At 40.5% G+C, this 15,994-nt stretch overlaps 1 protein-coding gene across 2 annotated transcripts in view; it reads left to right on the forward strand.

Moving 5' to 3' along the window:
- Positions 1 to 15,994, forward strand: part of GRIA4 (glutamate ionotropic receptor AMPA type subunit 4) — a gene marked incomplete at both ends in the record, with an annotated part of 226,248 nt that overhangs the window by 206,710 nt on the left and 3,544 nt on the right. Inside the window, 2 exons of one of the 2 annotated variants that reach the window (XM_082768749.1) lie at positions 3,570 to 3,684; positions 12,679 to 12,813. In XM_082768749.1, the coding sequence (XP_082624875.1) occupies positions 3,570 to 3,684; positions 12,679 to 12,813 (250 nt within the window). Of the gene's footprint in view, positions 1 to 3,569; positions 3,685 to 10,414; positions 10,530 to 12,678; positions 12,814 to 15,994 lie in introns of both variants that reach the window. The other variant, XM_082768748.1, reaches the window with a different exon arrangement.

Here is a 15,994-nt window from a genome sequence, read left to right on the forward strand (position 1 = left end):
ATGACCGTGGAAAAAAAATATTTAATAACCTTTAATGTTTTGAAAGATAAATTCAAACATCTGAAAGTAGGAAAGCTCTCCCCCTTCAAAATTGACATTAAACATGAGAATTTATATTAATTGTCAAATAAATTTTCCTAGTAGTTTTTTTATTCATCTTTGAATAGCCATATAAAAGGCCAAAGTAGACATTAATTTGAAAAGCTTGAAAAACTCTGAAGCCTAAAGGGATTTACAGTGCTGAGGGCAAAAAGTTGTAAGCTATCAGGCAACCCAAGGTATTATAATGATTGAATAAAAACTTTCAGAAGTTTTATGAAAGCAGAAGGACATTGCCTAATTCAATGAGCTTTAGTGTTCATACTTGAAAAACTACAGCTTAGAGGAAATAATATGAAGATGCTTTTACAGATAAATTGATTGATAGGGCTTCCAATCTGCTTTAAAACAGTACTGTGCTTAAGTGGCTCACTGAATGGAGCATTACTGATATTCCTTGAGATATATTTCATCCTTCACGGGAATGAACACTTCTGCCTGCATCTGTAGCACTGTCAAGGCAGTTGTTTATGTTATTGCTACCCAGCATGACAATTAGACACAGCAGCATTAAATTAGACCTTGGTTTGGTTCCTCTTGAAAGGAACAGGAGTTTTGACATTGACTCTGCAGACAGCAGGCTCAAACTATGCATTGAAGCCATTTTCTGAATAAATAGTGTTGATCAGCATCAAAGAAACAGTGTTTCTAGGATAATTTTCATTTATGTCTCAGTCCCAAAGTCCTTACAAAGGTAAAATTTACATTTAGTATACTAGAAATGTGTCTGCTAAGTGGCAGGGCTGGCCACACCATTACCTTTCTGAGTGGGGCAAAGAGGCAAAAAGCAATGTTTGAAACTAAAAGCTGAGTAGGAAAGATCTGTAGTAAATACAACTGGTTCAAAAGCAATTGCTTCCAAGAACAAAAGGGACAAATGAACAATTTCATTCCTATTTTGCAATTTCTCCTCTCCCTCTGGAGTGTGAACCATAATTAGAGCACTTACACAAAATCACATTTGTCAGACTGGCTGCTAAATTCCCCTTAAAGCTTTATCCACAAAGAGCAGTCTGTTATCACTCCCACTACAGCCTACAGTTCTCGTTTGCACTTTCAGGGACAGACAAGCAATTTTTCTATCCATATTGAAAATCTCATGTAAATGTAACAACAGTGAATCTAGGTGAGGCCAGTTCTACACAAAAGCTGTTTACAGATTTCCTGAGCAAAGACCTGTCTTGGTTCCAGCAGGAGCTATATGAAAAGCTGTAACCAGATCATGGAGGTATGTCCTAAAGCCAACACTAGTCCCACAAACAGGATGAGTGTTGCAACGAAGGCTCCATGAGCTATGAAATACTGCTGTCTGTACTTGTCTGCCAAGAATTTTCTCACTCTTAATGAGTGAGAAAAAAACATCCATTCTAACACAAGAAGAGACCGTCATGGATGAAAGACCAGACTTCTCTAGAGAGGGTGAATCACACCCTGGTGGTTTCTGGTGCCATAAGATCAGCTGGAGCCCAGTCACCAGAGGATCTCTCTTCCCCAACCCTTCCGCAAGAGCTCTTAAGGTGCTGTATCCTCTCGTAATTGATGAGAGGAAGATGCCATTAACAGATACAGCTCTTGCCTGATTGACAGATCTTAACAGTATTAAACAGATTCAAAAAGAAGAACTCAATTTTTCTCAACTTCATGTTGTCCCTGAAGAGTAGTAGTTAAGCTACTGTTACAGATACTTCTCTCCCAGCAGAGGCGTAGGGTGCCTCAAGGATTTGACTCCATTGCACCACATATCTCTGCACTTCCACGAGCAAGCCTGGGCAGACACCCACCAGAAGCAATGTATGTGTCTGGCAGGTATGGGTACACTAGGGACCTTTGGACATGACAAAAATGAGTTGAATTCAATGAATTTTAAAAAAATATTTTTTAATTATATATTACTTATATAATTATATATTACTTATATAATATTACAATATTTATTTAAAAATATTGATGTAGTTGTTTGCCATTAAGATATATGACTGTTGAGGCTGTTAGTAATAACAATAGGAAGTCATACACTTAAACAAGTGCAAACCTTCCTCAGCAAGTGATGAAGGCTGCATAAGTGCCTTGACAAATTAGTTGTCAACTGCTTTTAAAATGTCATATAGGGATATTAGCTCCTATCATAAATTCGGGTTCCTTCCTGGGTTTGTATGGTGATCTCTAGTGTCTGCCCTCTGCTGTCCAATCTCAGAGCTCTGTGGATGTCTAAAGGAAAACTTCAGAGCACGGGCTGAGGCAGCTCCATCCTGGGACCAGCTGTGTGTCCTTTTCTTGCCTAAATTTCAGTGTGGTCCCAATAGCCTGGACTTCATATCATACAGAAATGGTGATTAGCCTTCATGGTGTTAAGGGTTCATAACCTGGACAGACCCAAACTGTTGTTTCTCTCACCTGGAAGAAGAGCACTAAACCCGAGATAGAGGACGCTGTATGTCATGGAGCCCCTTTCAGCCTGTTTTGCCTATGCCGGTGTGCTGCTGGTAATGCAGAATTCATCTTTGACCCTGTGATTGTTCAACATGTTAACTCTGCAGGAAGCAGTCACCAGGATGGCCCAACCACCCGCTTGTATCTCAGCACCCTTTCAATGGGCACTTGAGTTTCTGCTTGGCTGCATCATCCCCAGGTTTCCCCAGGGACGATGTCCTCCATCTCCACCTTCTTCCCCACTGCAGGTGGTGAGGGACACCAGCTGCTCTCCCAGGACAGCAGGGGAGTTGCAGGACTAAGCTAGACCACAGCCCCTGCATTTCATCCAAGCTTCTTCTGTGCAAAGGCAGTGGGACTTCCCTTGAGCCTGCATCCCAGATGCGTGGATGTAATTAAAGCAGGCGGTGAAGCTTCAGGCAGGCAGGATGCTAGGCACCTCTTCGTGCGTAGTTTCCTGTCAAGTCTGGAGGCTGCACCATGCTGTTAGCACTGCTCTTCAGCTGTGCCTCACTCCCCACTGCCTGCCACTGGAGCCCCAGCCCAGAGATCACCAAGGCTGTGCAGTATCATGCTGCTATGCCTCGGAGCTGTACCTGGCACAGAGTCGGGCAGGGCTGAGCCTAAGCTGGCTGCCTCTCTCCCCTGTAGGACATGGGAATGCATCTTCCCATCTAATTGAGAGATCAGCCTAGACCCACGCTAGGTAGATTTTCTAAATATAGATTCAAATAAATCTGTGGAAATCATTTGTAATTCCAGACAGAGTTTTATCATCGTTTTTGCAAAAATTGTTTTGGTTGGTTGATAGAATTTTCTTGTTAAAATCCAAGCTGGTCTGAAAATCATTTCTATACGGGAAACACATTTTTCACATTTGAAGGTAACTACAATTATGTGTGCTGCCAAGGGCTTTGAAATATGGAAATGAGAGGTTTATTTAGTGTGTGGATCAAGCTTATAAACAGCTTAAGTCCTCATTCCTTCTAACATCTTAACAGCTGTGCAGTTTCTTACAAAATATGTTTTATCGTTTCAAGAAATGCTGTTAACCTCGCAGTTTTAAAACTGAATGAACAAGGCCTCTTGGACAAATTGAAAAACAAATGGTGGTACGACAAAGGAGAATGTGGCAGCGGGGGAGGTGACTCCAAGGTTAGCCTCAATGTCACCAAAAGCGGGTAAACAGTATGTAAAGTAATTGGTGCATCTGCTGGGGTTTTACCTGCAACAAAACAGCTTCTTCAGGATCACGGCATTGCCAGTACCTGCAGCTGAAATCTAGGTGTATGCAATTACTGTCAAAGCAAAAATATTTGCATTTGCTTAAGCATCCCAAAGGGAACTCGTATACACTCCCTGCTATGAAATCTATCACCAGTTTTCAGAAACCTGCACCTTCCAAAATTGTGTTGAGCCTTTTCAGAGCTTGCTTTTGTGAACAAGCAGTTTGAAACCTTCAGGAGAAAATATCAACTCAGATTTATTTTCTACAATATTGTATGACCCCAAATAATTTTTCAGTGACAGTGAAGAAAACCAGTGCAACTGCCTCCAAGCAGAAATCTAGTGCAGGTCCTGGCTCAGGGATCCAGTATTGACACAAACAGTACTGGTACAAATTGTGATTTTCACATGGGTATCCAAAACAGGAGGGCAAATTTCAGCTGAAATACCTTTGCATGGACATTTTATAATATCTTACCCACAAACTGGAATCCATGGTTGTTTCCTAGGCAGAATGGCTGAGAATGTATCATGCAGAAAACTCCCAGAACTTACATCCTTCTCAGCTGTGGCATTTGCAGCCTTTCACCACCTCTGAATTTTAGGCTGAGGTGGTAACAGTTTCTTATTTTTCCTGCATTTCCAGATCCTCTACATGGCGAGTGCCACTGCTTCCTGGCCTCATCACATCTTCCTTTTGGGAAACTGCCTTGTGCTGAAAAGAGGCAAAGATGTCAAAGTGAAAGATGTGAAAGCGGGAAGGATAAAGATATTAAAAATGCCCCTTCAGTGCTAGGCAGTGTGTATTAATATTTATTTATGTGCTTGTGTGTGAACAATATATAAGAGAACGCTGCACAGGTAACTGCGCAGGCACAGAGCTAGTCAGATACAGATGATTATATTTGATGGATTTGTCATACACAGTTTATGTAGCTTTCTTTACAATTGCCTACATACATTTTTCTTACTATTTTCTTTCCTCCTTTAGTCCTCCTACTCTTTCATTCTGTGTCCTGGCCTCAGGGACCATCCCTTGGGCTATTCTGCACTCACCCAGAACTGCTGTCCTAATCCTCTTCACTTTGCTTTCAATCCTGCTGCTCTACCTATTTTTCCCAACTCGCCAGCAGTCACAGTTTCAAAAAATGGTCTATATTTTCTGTTTCAAAGTGCATAGGCATATTAGACATGATAACATTTATGTGCAAGTGGAGCAGACACCAACTTCTCTTAAGAAAGTTGATGTGTGAACCATAAATATCCCATGTTGATACCACTGAAGTAGTACCCAAGTCTGAACTTTTCCATTACTTTGAATGGAGAAGGCATTTAAGTTTAAAAAAGTCACAGACAGGGAGTCACATAAGTAAAATGCCTCCATTTTCTTAAAATACATTCTTCACAAGCCTACTGTTGCTGAAATATGAGATAAAAGTTAGGTAGAAAACCAAGGGTCCTTTTAACTTACCATCCTCAGTTACCAGGCACTGGTGGGCTGAATCACAAAGCAGAACAAGGGGAGCAGTTCATGGTACAGGGAAGAGCAGGGCTGCAACAGGAAATGTGTCTGGAAGGTGCTGAAGGAGCAAGTTTGGTGCGATGGCAAGTGACAGAAGAAAGGGTGGGGGGAAAGAAATAGAAGTTCAGCCCATGGACAAACTGGGAGGATCTGTGAATGCAGGAGGGAGGTAGGAACACACTGTCAATGAAGAACAGGTGGCAGGCAGAAGTTCATGGTGGAGTACGAATTACAGTGGGTAAGACATCGCTAGCAAAGGATGAGGAGCATGATGTAGCTCAACCTGTGATCCTAGGACTACATACAGACTGCCAGCAGCATTTACCTGACCTCAGGCCTGTTTCTTGCCACAGTTTTTCACAGGCATAGGCAAGTGAGTAGCCATACCTATGCATAAGTACTTCACAGAGAGAGGAGAGGGAGCCCAGTGCTCCTAGAAGGCCCCAGGTCCATCACGTGCCTGCAGTGACCATGCTGAGAAGGACCAGGCACATTATGGATATGAGTACACATTATGTACTGCTCAAATTCTGCACTGCAGCAGCATCTGGTCTTGTTTTTCAAACTGCAGATAATCTGACTCCTATAGGTGTTAGTTAACCTTTTATCATCTCCAAAATCTATTCCCTTGTTCACAAACAGACTAGTAGTATCTGATAAAGTCAGTAAGACTATTTCTACTGAATTAAGGGAGCTCTAAATATTTTAATTTTATATGCTATCATTTGATCATCAGTGGAATAAACAGGACACCGTGCACTGTCTTTGAAAACCTGACAACAACCAATCGGTCCTGAACTAAGGTCTTAAGCATGTCTAACCAATGCTCCTTCTCACTGTGTGAATTTAAAAGGAATAAAACCCGAGCTCTGTTAGCAGCTCTGGTCCCATTTACGGGGCTTCCTATTGTCATGAGCAAAAATAAGAACATCTCTCTTGTACTGAAAGCAATGTAGCACCTGAGCCTTAACTGGCCATCTGTGCTATTACTATTTGAAATTCACCCATCAGTGAATGAGAGTCTAGACCCAGAATAACCTTCTTTATGGCATTAAAAAGGACTGTAGAAATCGGGGAGTTTCACAAGAGCTCATCAGTTCTCCAAAGTTTGTGTTACTCTATAAACTAAGATTTCTCCTACCCCCACTCTGTGCTCTTAACAGCTCCTTTGTAGCTTCCCCAGTTATTGTTCCCTTTAAGGAATGAGCTTCCAAAATTTGGAAAGACAAGATCAGATCAGATTGTGATCCAGTTTCCTTCATAAGACTGTGTTGTCAGCCCTGGGTAGCTGATGCTGCCTTCCCCCGTGGCCTAGTGACTTTAGCAATTAAGTGATGTTTGAAGAGAAGTCTGAGGTCCCTCAGTCATTTGAGTACTTCTGAAAATAGTGCCTCAGATCTCAGCTGTATGCCACCATACAGCTCATGAGATAATTCTTGTGATGCACAGAGAGGTATTTAAACCCAGTTTCTGCCATTATATTCCATTTTTGTGATAAACCTGTGGGCTGAAGGAAGCTGTGCTGGCAAAGCACTGCTCCCATCTCTGCCAGCAGCCCCCAGGAGAGCACAGCATCCCTTGTTTTTCATTCAGCGGGTGAGGCTGACCTTACACTTAATTAATGGCTCGGCCCTGAGTGGGTAATGAAAGTGCTCCTAGAGCGTACTTGTGATTGCTTTTTTTAAAATCCCTGTCTCTTAAAATTCCTCATTGGTTTCAGAATTGTTCAACATTGTAATTTAAATGCTGTAACTGCCCATTCATCGTCCTGTACACAAGGAGCTCAGAACTTCATTAATGCCGTTTTAAGGCACTGTTATTTTGCTGAAGTTGCTGGCACCAAATCCAGCCTTGGGCTCTTGAAAAACAGCCCTTCCTACAGCAAGTGATAGAGGATAGGATGGGAGGAAACAAGTACGGAGCCGAGGGACAGAGGGGCTGAGGGCATGGTGAGAAGGTGGAAAACCACTGTCCCTGCACCCACTCAGGCTGTGCCTCTGCTGATTTCAGCACATAAAAGAACAGGGTCTCCTCTGCTCTGTCACATGGAATTCTTGCAATGTGGCTACATGGGACAAATCCTTCTCCATTTATAAAGGGTAATTGTAGTTATCATTTTTCATACATCACCCTTACATGAGTTTGGATCCTGTATGTATATAATAAGTGTGATTCTCAGCAGCTCTGCCAACTTCCTCTCGTTATTAGTAATTACTAATTCAAGAATCACCAAACAACTTAAAAAAAATCTATATTGTCATTTTCTATTGTAATATACAAGACTGCACTAGATGGGAAATTTAATTTTAAATGCTGGCTATATCCTCTGTATATGATTTACATACATTGTTCTTGCTCATGTACAGTAGACCATATTGATTCTTAGTTCTAGCCCCCTTTAATGTCACTGGGACTATTCAGCAACCAGTTGGGTAAGCACTGTAGTAACACACTGTACTCTCTGTGTGTGACTGGCATGGTCAAAAAAAAAGGACTGTGACTTGGCCCTGAAAGCCAAGGTGATGTGGGCATTCATTTCCCTTAAAAGCTGCTGATAATCTCCTACTAAAATATATAAACAAACAAAACAGCCTAAAATAAATTAAAAGTCACCATGCCTGCAGTCACTTCCTGTTACTGCAATCAGGCATATATGCCAGCATTCTTAAAAGTGTGAGCTAAAATGTTCCTTTTCAAATTTGCAGTCCTCCAGCTGGGCTTCTTTTACTTGTTTTGAGTGAGTACTTTTCCCATCACACCTGGCTGATTTAAACTGAGATTCAGGAAGATTTTCAGCAAAAATAGTGGAGGGGAGGAAAAAGCAACTGGCCTCTGGTACATGACTGGCTATATTTCAGGGAAGAGTACGTATTGAATTGCATCATCTGTGTTTGCCATTGCCATCGCTATTGCATTCAGTTATATATTAAAGATAGTATGGCAATTTTAAGTATGAAATTGATTGCTCCCCTCCAGAAAAAAAAAAAAAAAAAAAAAAAAAAAAAAAAGAGAGAGAGAGAGAGAGACAGTGCAGAAGGGATGGTATTAAAAGGATTACAGTTGCAAAGGAGAAAAAAAAAAATACATGCCTGTATCAGGCTTTCTATAACTGAACTATTTGTTCTGGGAAGAAAAAATAAAAAAGCACAAAAGACTGTGAGGCAGGCTTTCTGGCTTGTCCCAGCTTGCTGCTGGTCTTAATAGTTCATACAGAGACCTACTTATCACATAATTTTAATCAGCTTAATCTGCAACAGCTCCATAGGCCTCTGACAGTCCATGTGAGAACTGTACCTGGACATCCCCAGTCCTTGCCATAATCAGCCCCGTTACACTGTTGGGATATGGGAACAGTGAAATTTGGCTTAGTGCCAGTGCATAGCATGCTGCAGATGAGGACTACCCAAATAATATTAATTATTTCACATGTATACTAGAAGCAAGCAGAGGATCATATTGACAGGCAATGTGCCAGCATCCCATACTGCTGCCCACTCCTTTCTCACCTGTGGGACTCTCACATTCCACTTTCAACCTGCACAACCTGCTGCCATAGAGCCTGAAGGCAAAATTTAAGTTTCAGTACTGAAAAAGATTGAGAAATTCATGCTAGCAGCAGCATATTCCATATGAATTAAGTGTGGGGGACTTGAAAAGTGGATGAAGCATTTCCTTTATTTAAAGAGATCACTTGGGAGTACCTGAGAATCCTCTCACTCAGCTGTAGCTGTCAAAAATTGTCTTTGCTGTGACACTGAGGCTTCCTCAATAGCAAATCTTGACAGTGTGCTTCATCCTTTCTTAAATATGAAATATACATATATACAAATCTATACACAAATATATCTATACATAAGCATCTGGGGATTTCCTGTTAAATCAGTTACAGAGTGTAATCACAGGCTCCTTTTCTCTTTCACAGTATCCATTTTGACCGTCTCAGTTGCCCTGTACTAATTGCCATTTGCACTACATTCTTTATTTTTATTTTAAGCCTTGAATTCATGATTAGACGTTTTAACATCTAATGGATTATGGTGCATTATGAGAGATTAATGGTACCACAGGAATTCAATGGTGCACAAGATCAGTCTCTATGTCATCCAGTGTCTCCAGCAGCCCATCTATTATGTGCTGTTTCTGTTTATCTGCCTCCTTCTATGATATATATTGTATTTTCATGCTCACCTGCACATAAATAGATACATATATGCCTATCATGTTAAGAATTGGACAGTCAATGGTTCAAAGTGGAAAGTATAGAAAATAAGTCTTAAACATTTGATAGGCTTTTAGAAAACAAACTGCTGCAACTGCATGAGATGGGGCATTCTCATAACACTTTATATTATTCACCGAGTTTAAGTTACTTCAGTGTAAACTCATAGTGGTTCATGCTTTGAGGCATTAGAATACATTTCATCTCAATGTTTAACTCCATTGCATCACCCATTATAAACGCCCCAAGGAAGATACTCTGAGTAGTAATTAATCACCAGCCTGGGACCTGGGACCCTGAAAGGCTTAGTTGAGTAAGTGAGATGGAAAGAAAAGCCTTGAATTTGGAAATAATGTGGAAACGGGATATAGAAATGAAATACTGGCTGTGGTGTTCCCAGCTGAGGTGCAGGGCAGTGGCAATCGGCACCCAGGGTGAGAGCAGGACTGTTCAAAGGGCTGCGGTGACAGCCTGCAGAAGCAGCTCCTTTTCTTGCCAGCTTCATTTTGAGGGCAGTAAATGAAATAGCTATGGCCAAGTCATGTTTCTAGCTTGTATGCTTACAAACCAAAAATGGATGGAAAACAAGGAAAACTATGTTTCTTAAGTCATATATGCAGTTATATTGTATATATCTCTGAAATCTATGTTGTTAATGTGTCTAAGCCAATAGTTTTGGGTTCACAGTAATTGCATACCATTTATTTAAAAATCTTCCCCAGCAGTATGTGCCTGTTACCTAAAGCGATGGAGCAGGTCCCGGTCGTATGTCTGTCTCTAAACCTGGGCCAACAGTACATGACATAGCACCCACTGTGGCCTCTGCTCTGTCACTTTGCAATGAGATTCTATGTAGTTTTACTTGAATAACATAAAATAACATATATAATGTTATTTATGTTATTTTCCACGTGAAGAACTCCTGTAAACCTTGCCGTTTTGAAACTCAGTGAGGCAGGCGTCTTAGACAAGCTGAAAAACAAATGGTGGTACGATAAAGGTGAATGTGGACCCAAGGACTCTGGAAGTAAGGTCAGTCGCTGCAGTTCGGGACCTACTATCGTGTTCACAAAGCAGTAAAGGGAGTAATGAACAAAATGCCTTAGAAGTAAAATAAGCAGCTGTAGACACTCACAGAGTAAATTGGCTTGTCCCCGTCTTGATGGGGGTCACACTTTAATTTAAAGGAGCACTATTGCTTTCTGAAGTCTTCAGTGGTATAAATCACCATAAATCACCCAATGTCCTCCTACCTATTGAAGGAAGCTGTCAAAGGGTTACAAGGCAGGGTTTTTGTCTGGGGTTGGGTTGGTTGTTTCCATCCTGCTTACAGGGGATGTACCTTTCCTGTCTGCTGCTTGGGCTTGGCTCTACTCATGTCTTCTCCTTTCAGTGTTGACTAACCTTAGGGTGTCTTTGGACAGGGAGAAGTACTAAGGGGAAGGATTTCCACTTCTTGCTCCCATTAGGGAGGTCTCTTGCTCCTTGAGGAGCCAAGGAAGTCCTGACTTAAGCTTTGGAGTGAAAGGTTTCAATAATTCATAGCTTTCTACAGCTTTCCGTATTTACCCTAATCCATTCCCAAATTAATCCTCGCAGCTTCAGGGAGCTCCTGAGGACAAGCCCAGAAGCAAATATTTTTCTGGTGCACCAGAGTTAGTGCCAGTCTTGTGTTCTAGGAGTCTGAAATGTCCCTGTGGTGCCTGTCTTGGTGCCAGCTTGTGGTGCCCAGATCTGAGTGGGATAACATGAGCACAGTGACTGCTAGCTGTCCCTGCCCTACATATTTTGCTTTTTCTTGCAAGTGGTTCAGAGAAAGGAGTGACAGAAGTCATCAAGAGGATGGCAAAACACTCCTAAAGCACAGCTGAGAAAGCCTCAACCCACTGTGTCCGTTAGATCAGGTCCTTCCCAGTCCTGACTGCTCCTTGTTCCCAAGCTCCATGCCACTAGAGGAACTGAGTCACCTTCAAGGTGACAGCCAAAGCAGAAGACTGTTTATAAGCCCCAGAAACCCCTGTACACCCATGGGAATTGCTACTGTGCTGATCTACTGATTGCACAATAAATAGTGCCTCTTTAAATTAAATCCTAATATTGATCATAAGTTAACATTTCATACAAATTACAACTGGAAGTTAAGTACTCTTCCTATTTTAGGTAAAGATTATATAGTCTGCATAAGAATAAAGCTTTATAAGTATCTTAAGGCACAATGGGAGTCAATCCTGAGAGAATTCCTTGAGAACTGTGCTAAAATTGCACATGGATTTAAAATCGTAGCATACGTGATTCATAGCTAAGCAGTGAAGTATAGAGAAATGTAGAACAGTCATTTGAAGTATAGAGAAATGTAGAATAATTATTTACAACAGTAAGTCCAAAAAGGTGATTGTTTATCAGATGTTGTATATTTAGTAATTTGCTAAAGAAAGTTATCATTGTTTTCTAAATTTTAAATATTGTATAAAATTTAATAAATTACTGTTTAAAATTGTACTACTGCAGAGCCTTAGTCCATGGGCATGTTCTAGAACTGTATCTATAATAAAATAGAAAAAAAAAAAAAAAAAAAAAAAAAAAACAGTAATCGGTAAGAGGCAAATATATGGTGATGTGTATGGTACAATGTGCACTTTCAAGGAAGTGTTTGTTCCAACAACTTGAGCCTCACGTTATTTTCACCTATCACTTAAGTAGCAGAAAGTCAGTCTGGATCTTTTGAATTAACAACAATGCCTACTACAAGTGAAATTTGTCTTTTAGTGAACATCAAGCAAAATGTTGTCTGATGTAAATGGATTTCTAGATTCCAAAGCTTTTAAAGAGCTTTGTGTGAATGCGGTTTCATGTCAGTGTTAAAATGTCCCTTAAAGAGGACTGGACGTGTCATTGTTCAATTCTCCAGCTAGTGGAAGTAATGCTTTGCAGTAAGTAAACAATGACATCTCAATATACTGGCAACATACTTATAATACTTCAATGTTGACCAGGAAAACTAGGTGCTTAAAATATATTTTATAGATCCAGATAGGTCAAATTTTGTGAGAGGCATGTAAATGACGGTACTTTAATTTCAGCTAAATGTTGTTATTTACATTTATTTCTGATGTTTTAATGTATAGCTTGTGCTGCAGGGTTCTGGATGTCAGGGTTAACTGTGTCACTTCTGTTTCCCCAGGACAAGACGAGTGCCTTGAGTCTCAGCAACGTTGCTGGAGTCTTCTACATTCTGGTTGGAGGCTTGGGCTTGGCAATGCTGGTGGCTTTGATAGAGTTCTGTTACAAGTCCAGGGCAGAGGCGAAGCGAATGAAGGTGGCAAAGAGTGCACAGACTTTTAACCCAACTTCCTCGCAGAATACCCAGAATTTAGCAACTTATAGAGAAGGTTACAACGTATATGGAACCGAAAGTATTAAAATTTAGGGGTAGGACTTAGGGCCTACTACAGTGAGTGGGTGATGCATCTTGTACCGCAGTGTTGTGACATGTCTGTCTAGTGGTGCTTGCTTCTAAACAGAGCTTTATATTTTGGAAAACTTCAGTGCAAAAGTGGTTCAGTTTTTTTGGCTGCAGATGTACAGCATACTATTCTATGTTGCTAATAGACATCTGCATTGCGAGAAAATTTTAACATAAAAAATATGTTTATAACAACTAAATGTTGTTCAATCAGTTGGGAAATAATAGTTATTTGAAATATCCAGAGGGCCAGTGTTTAATTACTTAATTGGCCAGTCTGTTCACTTAAACATTTGCACTATTCTGATGACAAATTGCTGTAAGCCTTTATTATTCTCTGTTGGCCCTAACTGGGACTTCCTTACATCGAGAATTTAGGATAGGCAATGTCACTGAACCATAGTTAACCTAATGGAAGACAAGGCACTGTTACAAGAAGTCTAAATGTTGTTTTACCTTCTCCTTCTCCTCCCCACCCTGCTCCTCACCCTCCCTTCGATACATGTTTTATGCTAATTGTGTGGCTGTTTTTTTTTTTCTCCACACACAATATTCTGCTTCAAGTCAAGCTTTGCCCACCATAATAACAACCAAAAGTCACTAACCAGTGAACAGACTTCAATTATTGTCCTCAGCTTTCAGTAACATGTGCTTGCTTGGCTCAGGACTCATAGTTTTTAGACATTCATGCAGTAATTTCAGACCAGAACGCTGATATTGCTGAGCTACATACTGTGTAGTTCCCCTTAGTAGGTATGTAGGGATGGCTTATCAATGCATTTGGTCTCATCCATACAGTGAGTAGCTTACCAACTAATCATTAGTCAAATCAACTACTTGACCTTTGGAAATGACATGTAGCAGCACACTGAGCTTCTAAATGTAATTTTCCATAGCTTCTAAGCTAAACTGGCTGCTTTGTAACAGAGGTGCGCCAGTCCCCTACCCTCTCAGTACTACCTCAAGCTCCCTCCCCTTGCCAACAGCAAGCTGCACCTCTCCTCTTCTAACAGAAAACTACCTTCTCCTAAAATCACAGGGCCATCCCTGTAGTGGAAGTAAGAAATAAAAATTAAGTGAAAGGAGATGAATAGTAATGTTATGTTGCCAGCTAGAAAATTTTTCAGAGGAAAAAACTGGAGATGCAATTACTATTTTCTATTTATTATTTATATAGCGCTGGAGTACACGGCGCTGTACAATAGGTGAAGTGTGCCAAACACATAACAGGTCCCTGTCCCGAGGAGCTTACAGGCTAAAGGCACAGCCGGTACAATACCGAACCATACAGTACAGAGCAGACACAGAGTGAGCAGAGCATGGTGTTTGAGCATGGTAGCTGGAGCGCTGCAAGGAATAGGTGGGTCCTCGGGGGGCAAGGGAGGGGGCTTGGCGTGTGCTGGCTGGGGAGCTTCCCAGACATGCTGTCGCGGTGTGGTTTTCTTTGGTTCCCTGTTGTACAGGAAATCATGACCCTAGGTATAAGTCAACTGTAATAGAGCCTGATTTCCCCATATAAAAAATATCTTAGCTGTGCACTTGGTTCACTATTCAAAATGCAAGGCATGGAAATAAGCAAGAAAAAGGCCAAACTACCAGTGCATAGCTAAAGATCAATTTGCTGATGGACCACCCAGCTAAGTAGGTGTCAGGGTGGCTCCACGGGTACAGGCCAGTGTTTACTATTGTAACAACCTCCCAGTTTCACTGCCTCCTCTCAGACAAAGGTCTTAAAAAGAATCGATTCTGTGCAAGTAATTGTGCAAAATGGAAATGAAGAGCTCTTTTCCATGTAGTTCTTTAGTGAACACCACTGAGAGCATCCCCAGCCTAGTATAAAAAACAATGTGTGCATATCAAAACAAGGAGCTCCAGTGATGACACGTGACAGCAATCCATTTTTATAAGCAAACCTAAGGTATATTGACAATAGCAAAATATAATTTGTCACTGTTCTCTCTTATCATGAGCAATGCACTGTTCTGCAGCAGAAGTCCCTGAAAGCATATTTCGTGTCAAGTTTACAAGTTTACAAAGCAAATGCATCCTAAATATAGTCCTAAAAAAAAAAAAAAAAAAAAAAAAAAGCTTTCATTCAAATACTGACCTGGCCCAAACTGGCTTTCCAAACTAACCCTGGCATGACTTGAGTTCCCACTCAGTGCTATGATTACAGTACAACAAATGCTATTACATGTATTATACTTGCAGTATTTATTTTACCCTTACTGTCTTCTGCATATAAAAATTAGGGCTAATGCAGTTTTGTCTTCTAAGAAAAGAACTTAAGTACCTTTCTCTAAAGTTTGAGTTTTTGTGTGATTTTTTTAAAACTGAAAGTTGAATTCTTACAGGAGAAAATATATTTTAAAGGGCAACATTTTATTTTATTTAAAATTCATGTTTGGGCCAGTGGTAGTTTCCGATAAAATTTTAAAAACATTTCAGGGTGCAAGCATTTAAAAACTTAAAAAATATATATACTTAGGAATTTTAAGCAGATATTTATAGAATTTAGAAATTCTTAATTTTCCTTATCTTGTTTGCTGTAATAGTTACCTGAGAAATTTTTGAACCTCACATAGAAGAGCTAGCTTATGCTTGTAGGTGGCAGACTGCCAAGGTCACCTCACACTCTTGGGCAGAGCAAGGCCACCTGTGGGGCTCATACCCACATGGGTCATAAACCTCTGCCATCTGACAGCAGGACAGAGCTCACAGCACTCTTTACACATATTTCTGTAGAAATATGTCTGTATTTAGCACTTCAAAACCTCTGATATGTTTATTTATCCAAGGAGTAAAGGGATCATATTAGGACTAAAACTCGCTAATACAGAAAGATGCTTGGCAGTCCTAACCTGCACAAGTAACCAACATGCTGATTTTTAAGCTGACACCAAAAAGTGTTAACAGTTTATGTGTTAAACTGATACAAAAAAGCTTAAATAACACACTTGAAAATTAATATTCATTAACATGTTTTCTTCTTCTAATTTAATCCAGTAGAAAGTAAGTTGCCTCAGGGAAATTA

This window comes from Aythya marila, assembly GCF_965140915.1.
Source record: "Aythya marila genome assembly, chromosome: 1".
NCBI lineage: Eukaryota > Metazoa > Chordata > Aves > Anseriformes > Anatidae > Aythya > Aythya marila.